The sequence below is a fragment of the Lagopus leucura genome, unplaced genomic scaffold (assembly GCF_019238085.1).
Source record: "Lagopus leucura isolate 7727_CA_CO unplaced genomic scaffold, USGS_WTPT01 Super-Scaffold_100159, whole genome shotgun sequence".
NCBI classification, from domain to species: Eukaryota; Metazoa; Chordata; class Aves; order Galliformes; family Phasianidae; genus Lagopus; species Lagopus leucura.
Genome location: NW_024962335.1, coordinates 17,146,589 through 17,162,092, shown reverse-complemented (window position 1 = coordinate 17,162,092; position 15,504 = coordinate 17,146,589). Strand labels below are relative to the sequence as shown.

General features: G+C 37.9%; 1 protein-coding gene across 1 annotated transcript in view; it reads right to left on the bottom strand.

The window, feature by feature from the left end:
* Nucleotides 1-8,335: 8,335 nt before the first annotated feature.
* LOC122189982 (tyrosine 3-monooxygenase-like) overlaps nucleotides 8,336-15,504 on the bottom strand; it is a 36,488-nt gene continuing 29,319 nt past the window's right edge. The window contains exons 11-12 of the mRNA XM_042889560.1: nucleotides 11,892-12,025; nucleotides 8,336-10,334 (exon numbers count right to left, since the gene is read on the bottom strand). Coding sequence (XP_042745494.1) covers nucleotides 10,175-10,334; nucleotides 11,892-12,025 — 294 coding nt within the window. The 3' untranslated portion in view covers nucleotides 8,336-10,174. The remainder of the gene's footprint in view (nucleotides 10,335-11,891; nucleotides 12,026-15,504) is intronic.

The following is a 15,504-nucleotide window of genomic DNA, read 5'->3' as shown; positions in this document are numbered from 1 at the left end:
ATCGTGAATGCTTTGATTTTTTATTGAATGAAAACCTGACTGCTAAAAATCACTCACGGACTTTTATTTTATGAAACTTCATAAGGTGTTATTTATCTTGTCTATATTGTAATAATAGTAAAAAGAATAACCATATATTCTGCCATCAAGTAACTTTCTAAGTAGCAATGCACACAATATCAATGTGTCGTACCTATTTTAAAGGCCATTTTGCCCAGTTTTGTATCATAGACTGAAAAATTAAAAAAAAATCCTTTAAAGAAAGCTCACTCCCCATGGGAAACTACAGTCACTGATCCATGATACAGAGTGCTCATGGGCTAATCTCTAGCTTAATATGTTCTTTTCCACTCCTGATGTTCTGCTGCAAGCATAATACCTTCTTGTTTGTGGCAGCACAACTGTTCATGAGTCTGTGTTGTAGACCTCTGAAGTTTGTCTTTAAAAAACAAAAACAAAACAAAACAAAACAAACAAACAAAAAAAACCCCAAGCACATTATGTGTGAGGGAAAGAAGAATGTTGTGTTTGTTTCTTGATCATTCACAGCTATGCTGCAAGGTACAATAGGCAACTGTGAGCAGTGGAAAGTTCAGGGAAGTTGCAAATGAGACTGTAGGAAGCCAGTAATGTTGTTGCCAAGGCAAAACTACAATGTAATGTAGATTTAGAAAAGAGCCTAAAAGTTTTGCTGAAGAGATGACCAAGATATTGTCCCACAAGCTGCTAGATATAGGTTCTATTGGGTCTGGAAAGGACAAGTTCTACCATACATTGTTCTCCTGTCTGAGAAGCACTCAACTTTTATTTTAGGGGCAACTGCATCCTAAATGACTTCATCATCCTTGAATAGCATTTGATAACACCTTGCCTCTTCAGTTTTGGGAACAAGGCAAAATCTCAAAGATGTGTTACATTATTTAATCCTTCATTCTTTCCATTTCTCCCTTTCGTTCTTGGAATAGATCTCTGTAGCTTTTCTTTTGTATTTGTACAAGTATCATTATATATGTCTTTGGTCTAATATGTCAAGCTGTTATTTAAAAAATAAAAAGTTAAAAAGTTAACAGAAGGAAGAACAATATCAACGTTTGTCCAGTAGTGGGAGTCTGTCAGATACCTAACTGGTCCAAAGTTGATCTAGCCACCATCTTTACACTAATGTTAATGCTGCGCTACCACCTCGTGGACAAAATGTAAACAACACAGAGCTGCTATACTCTCGGGCCCTGTGTAGTACGGTGCTGCTTAAGGTGGCTGGGACATTACAGACTAAGTGCTTGAAGCTGAGCCATTTCAGGATCCCAAAAGCTAACAAAAGTCAGATTATGGAAATTTACTGGAGCTCTGAAGTGCCATGACAGGTGGAGGATACCCCTCAATGTGATATGACAATCTATTTGTCCTCCGGGATATAGAGAGGGCAAGTAGAAATGAAATTGTTATCCTGTGATACTAGTATACCATATACTAGTATACTAGTCTATATAGCAACTCCTCTGCCTGCTCTCAACTGCAACCATCAGGGCTGCCTGCAGCTTGATTGTCTTCCAAGCACTAGCTCATACAACAAGTCATTTGGCAGTGTATCACGTTGCAGTCCCAAACCCTTAGTGGTTTTATCACCAGATACTGAGATTATAGCAGCTCTCTTTCATTTCAGTTCCACTGATTAGGAATTGGAAGAGCACCTCAATGTTCAGTTACTAAACATGTTGCTAATAACAATTATTCTGATTTCCTTCTGTTTCTTCTCTCTCATCCTCTAAATTTTCATAAGGTAGTTTAAGTGGACTTTTTTTCCAAGCCCGAGAATTGTCCATCTAGACATGTACCCATAATGGAAGGAGGTGTCCTGCATTGATAAAATAAGGAGCTTCAGACAAATCTAAAACATTAAAAAAGGAACATGTAAGAGGTGGAATCAACATCAGGAAAACACATTTGGAGTGTTAGTAAAAGGACAGTGACAGAGCGGAACGGATCTGTTGAAGTGGTTTAGAAACGAAAGTTTTGTACACATGTACACACAGGAAGACATTGGGAGAGTTGTGACTGTTCATCCTAGAAAAGGTAATCCTGGATCATCTGGATCTTACCGACGTGTAGAAATATCTGATGTAAAAGGTAGAAAGATAGTCAGACATTTTTTCATTACTACCTTCTGAAAGGGCATGAGGCAGTGGGCACAAAACGAAATAGAAGAAAGATAAAAGTGTTTGTTACTGTAAGTGTGTTCAAACACAGTATCAAGCTGCTCAGAGAGGTTGCTAGATGCTCTGCCCTTGAAGATATTCAAAACCTAACTGGCCACTTATTGAGCAACATAGAATTTGGAAAAGACCTCTAAGATCATTCAGTCTGACCATTCACCTACCACCAATATCACCCACTAAATCACATCCCTAACTACTGCATCTATCCTTTCCTTAAACACCTCCAGGGACTATGACTTTACCACACTCGTGGGCAAGCCATTCCAATGCCTAACTGCTATTTCTGAGAATAAAATTCTCCAAAAATATCCAACCTGAACCCTCTCTGGACCAACTTGAGACTATTCCCTCTTGTCCTAATGTTCTAGTTGACCCTGCTCTTTTTGAGATGATGGACTAGACAGTCTCCTGCGGTGCTTTCCAACCTCATTGTGATTCTGTTCAGCAGCTTCTGGTTCAGCGCCATGACTAGATCCCTCATCCTTTGATCTGCCTAAGGCACGCTAAAATTGTTGCACAGGTCTATCAGAAATTCAGGACTCTCTCCTGTTTATGTTCACCTGTTGTCCCTTTGCTCCTTTATTCCATTGGGAATCTAAGCCAGGTTAAAGTGCAACAGGACAGACCAATACTGTGACTTGGCACAGAAGAATACTGTGACTTGGCCATGGAGAAATGAATAATGTACCAAAGAATTTACTCTTAGGTATGTATTAATTTCACTTACTGAGATCTTTCTAGTGAAGGATATTCATGCACATTGAAAATAACAACTTCTTTACTAAGGATGGAAGTCTGGTAATGTGACAAAGGCTGAACCTGCTTATGTCTGAAGATAAATTTCTTGCAATATATTCTGTGATAATGAAAGAAGAATTCAGAGAAGAACAGTTCTTGTTGGTTTTTATTAGTTCTACCTATGGGACTACATTCTTTATCACTTTTACAAGTGGGGAAGAATGGGACCTGATTTAATGGGCATGGTGGTGAAAGTCAGTGGTTGGACTTTGTGGTCTTTTCCAAATTTAATAATTCTATGATTCTAAACTGGACTTACATTAAAAAAAAAAAAAAAAAAAAAAAAAAAAGTCTCCCTGCTTTTTATTTCTTAAGTTATGCAATTTATTCAGGCTATGATAGTAAGTTTGGCAATAGCCTAAGGTAGCTCTACTGAAAATGGTGGAGTAGTAGTTTTGTTTTATCTTCTGATATGGATTTAAACTATCAGAGGGAGCCATACTGAGTCCAGCAGTCCTTTTAACAGCTCTTAGTTTCTTCATCTCTTGACCAACACCTGGAGGCTTTAGTAAATTAGTGGAATGTGAAGAACAACTTGAAGAAAATATTTTCTTACAGCCTATCTTTGTGATTTAAGTAGTAAAGAATGAGGAACTGTGAAATTTTATGTGTAAAGACTTAACTGTCTATTTGCTTTATGTTTTCAGTCTGATTCCTGTACAAATAGAGATGTCAAGGCAATAGGAAAGTCAGTTTTCTTCTGCTGTTTCTTCTTTTTTTGCTGTTCAGTTCATTGCTTTGATTTTGTTATTGTTGTTTAAGTTTTTCTTGAACTCCATTAAGGCAAGGAAAATAGCATTGCAAAAAGTAATGACATAACAAGAAAATGTGCTTGGATGATTTGCCACATCCCAAGCAAGCTATATCACCATAAACTTATTATTACATCAGTGATGGGGTGAAATTGTTACCAAACTGTGTATGAACTTAGTACCAATACGGGTACTAAGCTGTCTAAAATCAAGCCCATGCTGGTTGTGTTGATTTGCTTCTTGTCCAGGGATGAAGACTGGTAATTGGAAAAAAAGTTACAACGGACAAGTTTTATTTAGGAAACTTCTTCCATCTCAAGCTCCCTACAGCTAACACAGTATTTCATATATGGAGCTAAAATTTGGATTTGGTTGCAAAGCCTGCCTTTGTAGGACACTAGAGACTCGAGATTTGAGTGAAATCATTTTGTTTACTTAGATTTAAACCAAGAAATGTGAACTAATACAAGAGTAAGAACAAAACTGAAATGTCTGAAGTACAAGACTTAAACACTGTACAAAATTCATATCATCATCCAACACACATTCCATTTCTAACCCATCAGTTTTGGGATTCATTCAGGAAATACTTAAAAACAGTCTTTTTTTTTCTTTTTTTTTTTTTTTAATGAGTTCTATTGAAAATGTTCTAACACTTGTGCAAAACATAATGATGATTGTCTGTTTTATCTTGTGAGATATTCTTGAAATACAGTATTTGTTAATTAACAAGTTAATAGATATTTTTCTTCTGTGACTTACTTTAATTGTCTGTTTATGCCGGAAAATTTAAATGTGCCACTCTACCACTTCAAGGAATATTTCAATAGTAATGATAATTGCTTGGTTTTTTTCCCCCTCTGTCAGTAAATATGAGAGTAATAAATGCAGCACAGAAATATGACTGTAAATTGATCCTTTATTTTTATTTCCACATTTTAATGATTAGTCTGTTCAATAGGAATTTTGCTATTGATTCAGAATTTATGACTGGGATCAGTCAAACTGGCTTTACCAAAGTCAAAAGCATATCCAGGGCTTCAGTAATAGCAGAAGTAGGTCTTGTAATTGTTAGAAAATTGTTTCAAAATGTCCAATTCTGTTTTTGCCCTTCCAGACTAGAGGTTTTTTTTCAATCTACTTTACCTGACAGGCATTATGTGCTATGTTTTATAGTTAGTAGTTTATGTTCAAATCTGCCCTAAATAATTTTGTGAAAGATATGCCTTGAAGATAAACAATACTAATTGTGAATAGTAGCAGAAATCTGTTTTGCATACATCAGATGATAACTATCACATCTTTTAGCCAAATTTTGCTAAGTCAATTTTCTTCAGCAAGGGCCAAGTTTAAGTTTAAGAGGGCCTATTTTTTTTGCTCAAGGATCATCCAAAACTTTGAGAAAGTAATAGTAAAGTTTATCAAGTTCAGTGACAAAATTTTTCCCGTTTTTAAGCACAAGCCAAAGGGATTAGCAATCGGCATTTTGAATAAAGGAGGATAGAAAAGTCCTGACAAAATAGTTAAGCAGGGTGGAAAGCAGTACCTAGCATAAAACTATAGCAATAACGAATTTACAGTCTTCTGCAGAGGAGGCACTACTGCAGTGTTTTCTTTCCCTTCCTAAGGTAGCCTTCATTCAAAATTTAGGGTTCTTGAATCTTGTAAGGCAACATTACTTCCTGGGCAGTTTCTACTTTCTCACATAACATGTAAAACCCTCTTTTCCAAAAACCGAAGACCTCTTTTCTATTTTCTGACCTTTGTACCACATCTTGAAAGCAAATATCTTAGATAAGGCTAACACTCATCAAGCACAGTTGAAAATTCTTAGGTGACCTTAACTTATCTACACTCTTGCAGATACAAACATTATTCCTTTATGCTAAGGCTCCCTTTTAAATGGATTTTTTTTTCCTCCAATATATGAAACAACACTTGCAAAATAAACATATTTTTAGGTTTATCCATCAGTCCTTTCCATTTACTGTTCTTTTGCTCTCCCAGTTGTCAGCCACACTCATCTTCTAGTTCGGCTTTCTTTCCCCTGAGGAATTCTTGTGGTGGGAGAGGTTGCCAGAGATTTGCTTTCACTTTGGGCCTTAGCCACTAATATTACCCAAAGTTAATGTATATATAATATGATACAGACAGTAACTTTTCTACCATGTTCTGACCATGCACCAGCTGGGGAATGCTGCAAAGTAATGTCCTCTAAGCAAATCTAAAAGCCCACATATCAACTTCTGTTTAGTGGTGGGGTGACATTACAAGAGATATAAGTCTATACCCAAACCTCTATTTCTTTGCCAGTTGGAATTTTTCCATGCAGTAGAATATCTACTGAAGCAGATGCCAGAGAACCTTCTGTTTTTTCAGTAAGGCAAGGCTACAAGGGTTTTTTTCTTAGTAGTTTTATTTTCTGTCTCCAACAGTCATGGAACACTTCTGTCTGTGATTAACTGATGGCCACAATTTGCTGGGTAAGTTGTGGCATTTCAGTGACTGCTGTAAGACAATCTTCATGTGAGTAGCTATACAATGAAAAATACCATGTTTTAAGTTTCTTCAGGATTACACTATCATTTCTGAGGAATTTTGCTTTTTTAAAGATTATTTGTTTGTTTATTTTCATCCTCCTTCATGAGTCAGCAGAGTGAGTGAAATATAGTTGTTCCTTTCTGAGAAGGATTTCTGTATGTTAGTTTGATTGATTCTGTGATTTCCTTAATTGGTTAAGTATGGTTTTATGTTCATCAGGTAGTAGAAAAGTTGAAATGTTAAAGGAGCCAGAGGGAAATGATTGAGAAGGTCTTTTGGAAGATGACAGTTCTGCCTTGTAATACAATACTGTTTCTCATGGGAGTGGGTGGGAGGCCTGCCTAAATTTCCTCTTCCTGTCCTGCCAAATTCCCCAAATTGCATAACTGTGTATTCTCCTTACACAGTGGTACCCTTGGCATCCCTAGAAAATCTGCAGGGAAGCAGGGAAACAGCTGGAGGCTTGAGAGTGGACCAAAATTGGTAGAGGTCAGACTTGATTAGGCAAAAAAACTGAACAAACCCACAAACTGAATTTACTAACTCTCCCATGTATAACTCAACAACACAATACAGATTTAATAACATACACTATTTTGTTCTAAATGCACTCCATCTAGGAAAAATAAGTTTATCGGGATAAGCAAAGGACCCATGGGGAGTTCATCAGTTCAGTTTCAAGTCACAGGATGTGTTTTACTTGGCTTTGGAGCCTTCTTGTGCAAGACTAATGTTAAACTGCTGAAATGCAAACTGACAAAAAGACATATTTTTACTGGTTGGTGCTTTTTCCTCTGCCATTATTTTCATTGGGAAGCCTCGTCAGTACCTCTCACATCACCTCCATCTTAGACTGACAAGAGTATGAGGTACTTCTTGGCTTCTTTGAGAAAATGAAAAAAAGGCTGTTGGAAGAGCGACCTGACCAGCATATCTCATAAGGATATAACCCTGAAGGCTTTTGTTTTGTCACTACACTGAATAAGAAGAGAAGAATTTGAACCGAATTATAGAAAAGCATCAAGTATGGTTATCCAGGGGTAAGGTTTGCCCTAGTAAGGAAAGAAAGATGCCTCCTTTGGAAAAAATATTTTTGTTTCTTAATATTTTAAGTAGTGAAATTCATTACTTTTGAAACTTTGTTAAGCTGTGCTGGAGCCTACCCTAGCCATGTATTCAGACTGACTATCACTAAGAGAATAAAAAAGCAAGTACACCCATAGAGATTTTGATAATCCTGCTCTGACTTTCTGCATACAGCACTTTAATAGGCTCAGTACCATTGTTGGGATTATTTGAGAGATCAGGTACTACTCAGCATGTGTAATGATTGGAGAATCTGGCTCCAAATGGTTTCTTTTTCTCTCATTGCTACAGGAACTGGAAAAAGGCAAGGATGTGTGGGCGGGCCTGGAGTTCCTCCAAGGAAAGTGTGAGGCCTTGGGCAAAACAAATCCGTCAGGTCTCTCATTTCTTCCAAATATAGGTCTGTTCTGAACAATAGCCAAACTCAAGTATAAAATCCACATTCAACCGTTTCAGAGGGAATACATGAAAAAGACCCTATGGTCTACAGAATCCATCTATAGAAAATATTTTGTTAGCTCTTTTGCTCTGGCATTATCTTCCACTTAAAAAGAAAGAAAAAAGAAAACACACAAAGGTGGTGCACGTTTCAATTTGAAATGTAATGTAACTGGTTGATGAAAGTAATATTTCTAAAAACAATCTGTTGTCAGCTATCAAGCATTTTTGCCTATGTACCATTTGGCAGCAAATACACAGATAAATTATTACAATATGTAACCAAACATTGCTCTAAAGAAAAACAGTATTTGTAAGTGTGTAAAAGCAAGATAAGTAGAATTAAATCCATAAAAGAATGTTGAGAGATCATCATACATCACAGCAGAAATATAGCAAAAGTAAAGGAAACCACTTCAGCAGTCCCTGTCTGAATCTCTAGCAAAATAGGCTTTACAATACAAAAATATTTTTCTGAAGTAGAATAGAAAAATCCTGGGCTTCAATGAAAAAGAAAGAACTTGAAATGTTCCTGCTGTTTAGAAGAAGGAGACCATAGCCATTTTGCCAAGACATTTCCAAATTTGTTAGGTATCGCCACATTTTAAGAAAATGGAGCCACTACAGCATCCTCACAGATCTTGAATTCTCTGCGAGTGTCCATGAAAGAATTTTCTGAAGTGCTTATGGACATGAAGATTTAAGTGACAAAATCCCATTAACCCAGTCCCAACAAGAGAGTTTCTGTAGAGCCTGGCACATTGACAAATTACAGTGAGATAAGCTCTGTATGAAATAACAGCATGTGAATTGCTCTGCTGTAACTTTCTGTGTACATGCTTTTATTCCATGGTGACCAGTTAAGGCAGAGTTGATGACTCCTTTTCCAAGAGCCAAACCACCTCACATTTACATCAGAGTTCAGGTCATGTATGCTGTCAGTTAGTGGATAGCAGCGAGCAAACTGTAAGCTTGCTATCTCCCTTAATTTAAATACACTTTTGAAAATACAAGCAAAGTTTCTTAGCTGCACAGGATAAATCTACATTGACGTCTATGGAATACTGTCACCCAGGTTCAGTCATGAGATCCATATAGCTCCTGTTTATGCCATCACCTGTAACCTGTTTCGACATTAGTGCTAAGCAAAGAGGGAATCTTCCCAGGCATGAGCCTACTCTTCTTTTCCTAAATTAGTTGCTATTTGTGAACAGTGGAAGATGGAAATGAAAGGACAATTAAAGGATTGTTTCTGTGAACTGTGACTCACAGAGTGTAAATAAATTTCAGGCACATCTGAGAAAGAGATCAGAGTGGGAGGCAAGATGAGTTGCAGCACATACCTGAAGTTGTATCCATATAAAAGCTATATTGCTTCTGGTATTTGATCTTAGAATGTATTGATGTTTAGCACCTTTGTAATTTTGATTATTACTGCAATCATTGTAATGCCAAAAACAAACAAACAAACAAACAAAAAACAACAACAACAAAGAAAACCCCACAAAGATGTTTTAAGGTGTCCAGGACTGTTTGAATCCCATGAAAAATTAGTGAGACATTTTTTCTTGTAGGCTTCTTTGAAGGTTTTTCTCCACATCCATCTTTTTATTCCCTGGAATCTTAATTTCTTTTTCAAATCAAACAGGTATGTTATAGAGCCAGAGAGAGTATCACAGTCCTCATAGTTTCTATCTTTTCTATCTTTTTTTAGTCAATGGACACATATTCTGTGATGTTAAATATGACAGAAAATTATTTAGCCACATTTGAACTAAGTAAGATGACTGCTGAAAAAATAAATGGCAAGAAGAAATAAAAGGTCTGTCTTATAAACTCTTGTACTTGTACATTGTAAGAGAACCACTCATAGTTTATTAGCACAATAGCTGATCATAATTACTAGGAGAAATGAGTTAGCTGCAAGGACTGCAGGCAGGTAGCCAGCCCAAAAGATTGTGATCATGTCATTTAAGCGAGACTTCGTGACTGAAGAGTTACTGTGCTACTTCATGGTAGATAACTTCAGAAGGTGACAAATAACTTCAAAAGGTGAATTAAAAAGTTACATTTAAAATAAGAGATAAATACACAACAAACAGCTGCAGCTCATATCACCTACCAGAAATTGGAGTAATTTGGTGTTGTTTGCCACTGAAGCATATTCAATAGGAACTCATTAATGTGGCTAAGTCAGCAGCCTGAATTACAGTGAAAAGATTTGCTTGACAGAGCTGTTTGTGGGATGAAGATTTTAGCATGCAGCTACAACTTCACTAAATTTTCAAATGCTGGAACTGCCTACATATGTATCAGTGCCAGGCGAGAAGTACTGCTGCAGTTTTAGGAGAGGTTTTCAAGGGACAGGCAGAGGTTTTTCAGGTCCTCTTTCAGTCGACTGACTTCCCTCTTGACTTTCTGTGGTGTATCCAGAACCTCTATACTGCTGGTGAATGGGTCGTAGCACAGAGAAAAAGGCTTCTTGATCTTCATTGCATAGTTTCTGTGAGGAAAGAAGACAGATTTGCTAGTTCAAAAACTATTTCACTACATGCAGGACCTAGTTTATCAGTATGTAGGCATAGATTTCTCAGGCTGACTATGGTTGCTGTGACATCTTCCTTACTGTCACTCCTTAGAGTTTTCTGGTGCAGTATATCCTCCCTGCAGCTGAAGTGTTTTGCAGCCCAAAAGATCTGCATTGCCTGCTTTTTCAGTGTGGCTGGCTCAGATCCTTCTGCGCTCTTACAGCTCTATGTTAACACAGCTCAGAGTTATTACAACCACAAGCTACAGGAATGCAGAAACACAGCATGTCTGCTGCCTTCACTTCCAAGAAATAACCTGAAGTAGCTCTTACTGCTTAAAATCTTAAAAATCTATCCATACTAGGCATCCTGGGCTATTTTGCCATCTGCATGGAAAGAAAAAAAAAACACAAAACCCAACTACACCCACGATTGCTTGCCATTTTTGACAATGTTTCCATTAAGTACAGGCTGATAGGAACCCCCTGTACTGATGTTGCCTTATGTTTTCCGTTCTGACAGATTCTTGAGTCTTCTGTTATTTTGAGCTTTGGCTGAGCAACTATCTTGAAAAAACATATGAAAAAGCTTTAAGTCTGACTATGGTGTATTCTTTGTCCTTTTAAGTTCTTTTCAGGTCTGCCTGAGTCAAAAGCTCTTGAAAGTCTCTCTTCTGCCAGTGAGTTCTCAGCTGGGTTTTTACAGTGCCAAGACAATAACTAAATCTGAACCCTCAGATTTAAGATGAGGAGCCTAATTTGTTATTGCTATAACCCCAGCAGACAACGCTTCAGGGCAGGAGGTGGGGGGAGCTGGGAAGAAGTCTGGCCTGAGATCTCCTCCCCTAATAAATTCCTTATTTCAACTCCTGCATGCTTCCCAGTAGCTCCACAACCAGCCTCCTGCCTCCAGCCAGAATTGGTCTTGTTGTTCTAACTGTTGGAGATGGAGGCCCAGAATTTAAACTCTGCTTCCTAAAAAAAAACAAAAAAGGCAAAAAACAAAAGCCCTTATTACATAACACAGTTACAGAATTGCATTTAGAAACACCTTAAGCTAATGTGAAATAATATTATTTAGGTTGCAGTCAGCTACTTGGTAGAAATTAGATTGCCTGTGAATGCTGTGTCTGCATTCTTGTGCAGATATAATCAGAAGAGAAAGGCAATCTTGTTTTTAAGCCCCCCACTGATCCATGTTAATTCCTGATCCTACTATAAATTTTCCGTGTGACCTTGGGTGAGTCAGTTCTTCAAAATTTCCCATTTGTCTGGAATAATACTGAGGCATCCTTCAGAAGCTGCTAAGATGAGGCATTGTAAGATGAAGGATGGTTAAGGGCATAGGAATACATAGCTATGATTTCCTATGAAGCTTTTCTCAGTTAAACATTGTCATATATATCTTCACTCTAAGAAAACCACTGTGCAGAAACAAGCAATAAGATAGCCTAGCACAGTTATTACAGCAGTGGTAGCTGTATTTATGATTAGGATTTAAGCTAGTGTGTCCCCTTCAATGAAATTACTTACTGCAGTTTGGCCTTGGCATCTTCAAAATTTTCTGCTATGAAATAGACAGGCTGGAAGGCTTGATCCTGATAGGGGTGAACTGCAGTCACTTCTGGATCAAAGGACTTGTACTCTGGCTCATTTGATAAAGCATACTTATAACAGAAATAACAAAGGTTAGAATAGATGATTGTACACAGCAAGAATTACTGCCTACTGAGCTGTGAAATACTCATTGTGCAATAGTTAAAGGTAGTATCAATTCCTGTTCTTTCACCAAGAAATGAGAAAGCTGTTTCTCGTAAATAGCAGTTAGTAACAATAAAAAGTTCTGTTTTGTTCTGTTTGAACAGAATGAAAGAGAGAGATATTTCCTCTATTACAGCATTGTAATGATTTGGTACCATAGCCACATTCTCAAACAGGAAGGAGGAACTCTAAGCTATGCCCCAGATGCCCCAGAATATTAGTCTCTAACAAAAATAAAAATTGTCTCAGTATCATGTTTTAAACCAATATCACAGAAGAATCATGGTACTGCACAGCACTGTTTTGAGTTCCACAGACCATGTTACAAAGTCCACATTTCCTACTGCACTGAAGAATAAGTGGGATGCTCTTGGCATTTTCAGCACAGCTCCCATGCCAGTTAAGCACTCTTCAAGTTTTCCCAACACTCAAGACATAAATGTACACTGCACTCCATCTGTGTATTTGGAGCACAGAGTTTCTTCTAAAAGTTCTGCTCAGGTTCTTCTGAACCCAAGGCAAGCTTAAAACCAGCTCAGTTCCAGTGCCATTTGGACTACACCACAGATGTGTCTGAATCTGGATTGGCCTCCAGGGAGCAGGATAGTGAGTGCAGTGTCCACTTGAGTGAAATGTTCTTGATATTGCCAAAAAAAAGTCAACTCTGGTCAAAAGCAAGAACTTTCTTCACATCTTCAGCCTGAACAGAGGGCTCCCATCTGATTAGGGACAGTCTTTTTGTAGCAGTCCATTTTTGCTGGTTGCCTGCTTGTCTTCTTCTCTGCTTCTCCAGTCTTCAGAAGGCTCCTTTCACTATTTCATAATGCAAATGCCAGCTCCCATGGTACTTGTAAAGAGCTGGTAAGACTGGGTGACGCTTTTCAAGACTTTATTCAGACAGTCCCCTTAAGCACATTTTTGCATATTGCACTGAACTGAGTCTGAACTCTCCACCATTGGAGGCCTGCCTCAACCAGTAGGCCAATTTGCTGCAGAACTGGTGCAGAAATTCATATACACTTTAAAAAAAAAAAAAAAAGATTAAGAATATAAAACACTAAAAGATGGCACTTTTCCTGTTCTTCATTTGCAGCGTGTAATTGAAGAATAAACCTTGGAGAGCACTCATACAGTCTAAGATGGATGATATACACAAACATAAGGCTGTTCTTATAATCTTAGAAACCCAGGGGACTAATGGGAAAAGATTTTAGAAACTCAAAACCTCACAGGGGTCCCGCTATGCTGTTAGAATTGAAGCAGAGCTGAAATCCCATTGATTTTAGTGGATGTTCTGCTTGAAACCGGATGGCCTGAAAGGCCTCTACGAGTTAAGTACTTGTTGTGCTGCAAGAAAAGGATATGTAGCACTGAGTTCTGCCAGAAGTGTGGTATGAGCCATAAGATTTTACAGTATGTAGGACAGAGTCCAGCTGAGTGTTAACAGGAGAAGCATTTTGGATAATGCAGAACAGCTGACAGAGTATAGTGAAATAAACAGTGCAATACTGAGAGCTATTGGGGAGGAATTCTTACAGTTCAGAAGAGGCAAGTTTGGCCAGCAGTCAGACCCATTACAACTGTTCAGTTTAGACTTGGGTATGATTTTCCTGTCCTTTCTGATACCTAGCTGCTGTCATTAAATGATTTGTTAGATAACATGTATTCAAGAACAAGTACCAGGCAGGTGTCATTTCACCTCTACCTTTCATCACCTGCCTTTCTCCAAGTTATTGTTTGGGCAACATCAGCTCATACATAGAAAATGCTTGAAATAAACTTCCTACTGGTAAGAGTGGGTGTTACAGAGAAAAGGAAAACATTTTGAAGAATTCATAGTCAGGACACGATTCCTTGGGTCATACTCACACAGAGAGTCAATCCAGTCTGCAGTTCAGAGATGTTTGTAGACACCTTGCCGATGCTGAATTCTCACATAAAATTAGCTAGATGCAACAGTACTCGCCCTTTCCAGCTGGTTAGTTGTTAACTTCTTGCAGCCAACAATTTGGCCTTAATAACTCATGTCTTTATTGTGTCCTCAGAGACCAAACCACCCTGCTTTAAGTGGTCCAGGAGCCTTCACTGCTGAAAAAATCTCTTCTTCACCCAAATTAGAGCAGTATGCCTCCCTGGTCATACAAGTAGCAGAGAGTCTACCCGTTCCACTTATGCTGGCTTCAAGATGATACTGAGTCTGGGGATTCCAATGATAAGCCTGTGGCTTATCATTTACACTGAGAGTATCAGTGGGTGGTATTGAGAAGGATAGCAAATTACTATCAGGATGGACAACGGCTTTCTCCCAGGCAAGAGTGAAACTTATCTAGAGATTTTTCAAGAGCTATCCTAAAGCTGCAAAATGAGCTCTTTAAGAAACTGAATGCCACCGTGAGCTTCACTACTTTCTGGTCTGTGTGCAGGGAACATTTTTTACTTCATCTTTTCTAATAAAACTCAAAACAGTCTGGCCACCACTGTATTTCTTAAAAAAAAAAAAAAAAAAAAAAAAGGCATTTCTACTGAAATAGGCATTGCATTACACATATTTCTCCTGTTTAGGTGAAAAAGAATGTATTCGATATTGTTCCGAATAATAATCCATGAAATGAATCAGTTTGCCCTAAAAGGAAACTTCAGTGCTTAAGGCCATAGATATAATTAGTGTTCCAAAAGTTTCAGATGCTCAAGTGAAGCGCACAGAAACCACTAATCTTCTGTCCCAGAAAGTTACATAGAAACAAATCTCCTGAGCTCACATGGGGTCAGCATAGCATCGTTACTTATCAATTGCTTACCAATTTTCACACTGTTTTGGTTGTTATGTGAAAAGTAAGCAGGAAAGGGGTTCTGAGTGAATACTTCTTCATTACCTAATAAGCACAAATGCCATCACATCTATAGGTAATTTCAGAAGTAAGATGGATGAAGACCCAAATGAGCCCAATTATATCAAAAGCTTTTCCAATGACGTTACCATTCAAGTACTGATAATCAAAGTAATGACAACAAGCACCTATTAATCAAGGATGGTTACCACTTCTGTAGTTGGCCTTACAGTTAGGGAATCTGAGATGCTGTTATACTTTTGTGTTACATGGAGCAGTTTTGTGAACAAGTAGTGCTTGCTGACTACTTTAATACAAAACAGAACAGTTTGTTGGTTGGGGTCTAGTGAAGAGAAGGGTACTTTGGCTGGTATCCAGTGAGGAAGAAAAGTACAACTCTGGTACATGCAATTCCAGACACCAAAGACAGGTGTTTCTGGCATAACTTTTATGTTCAACTGTATCAAAAGAAAACAGAAAGGAAGGTAATATTGTGCATATAGGTTTTGTGGTGCATATTACCACAAAAGCTACGTAAGTACTGGAGGCATTTATCA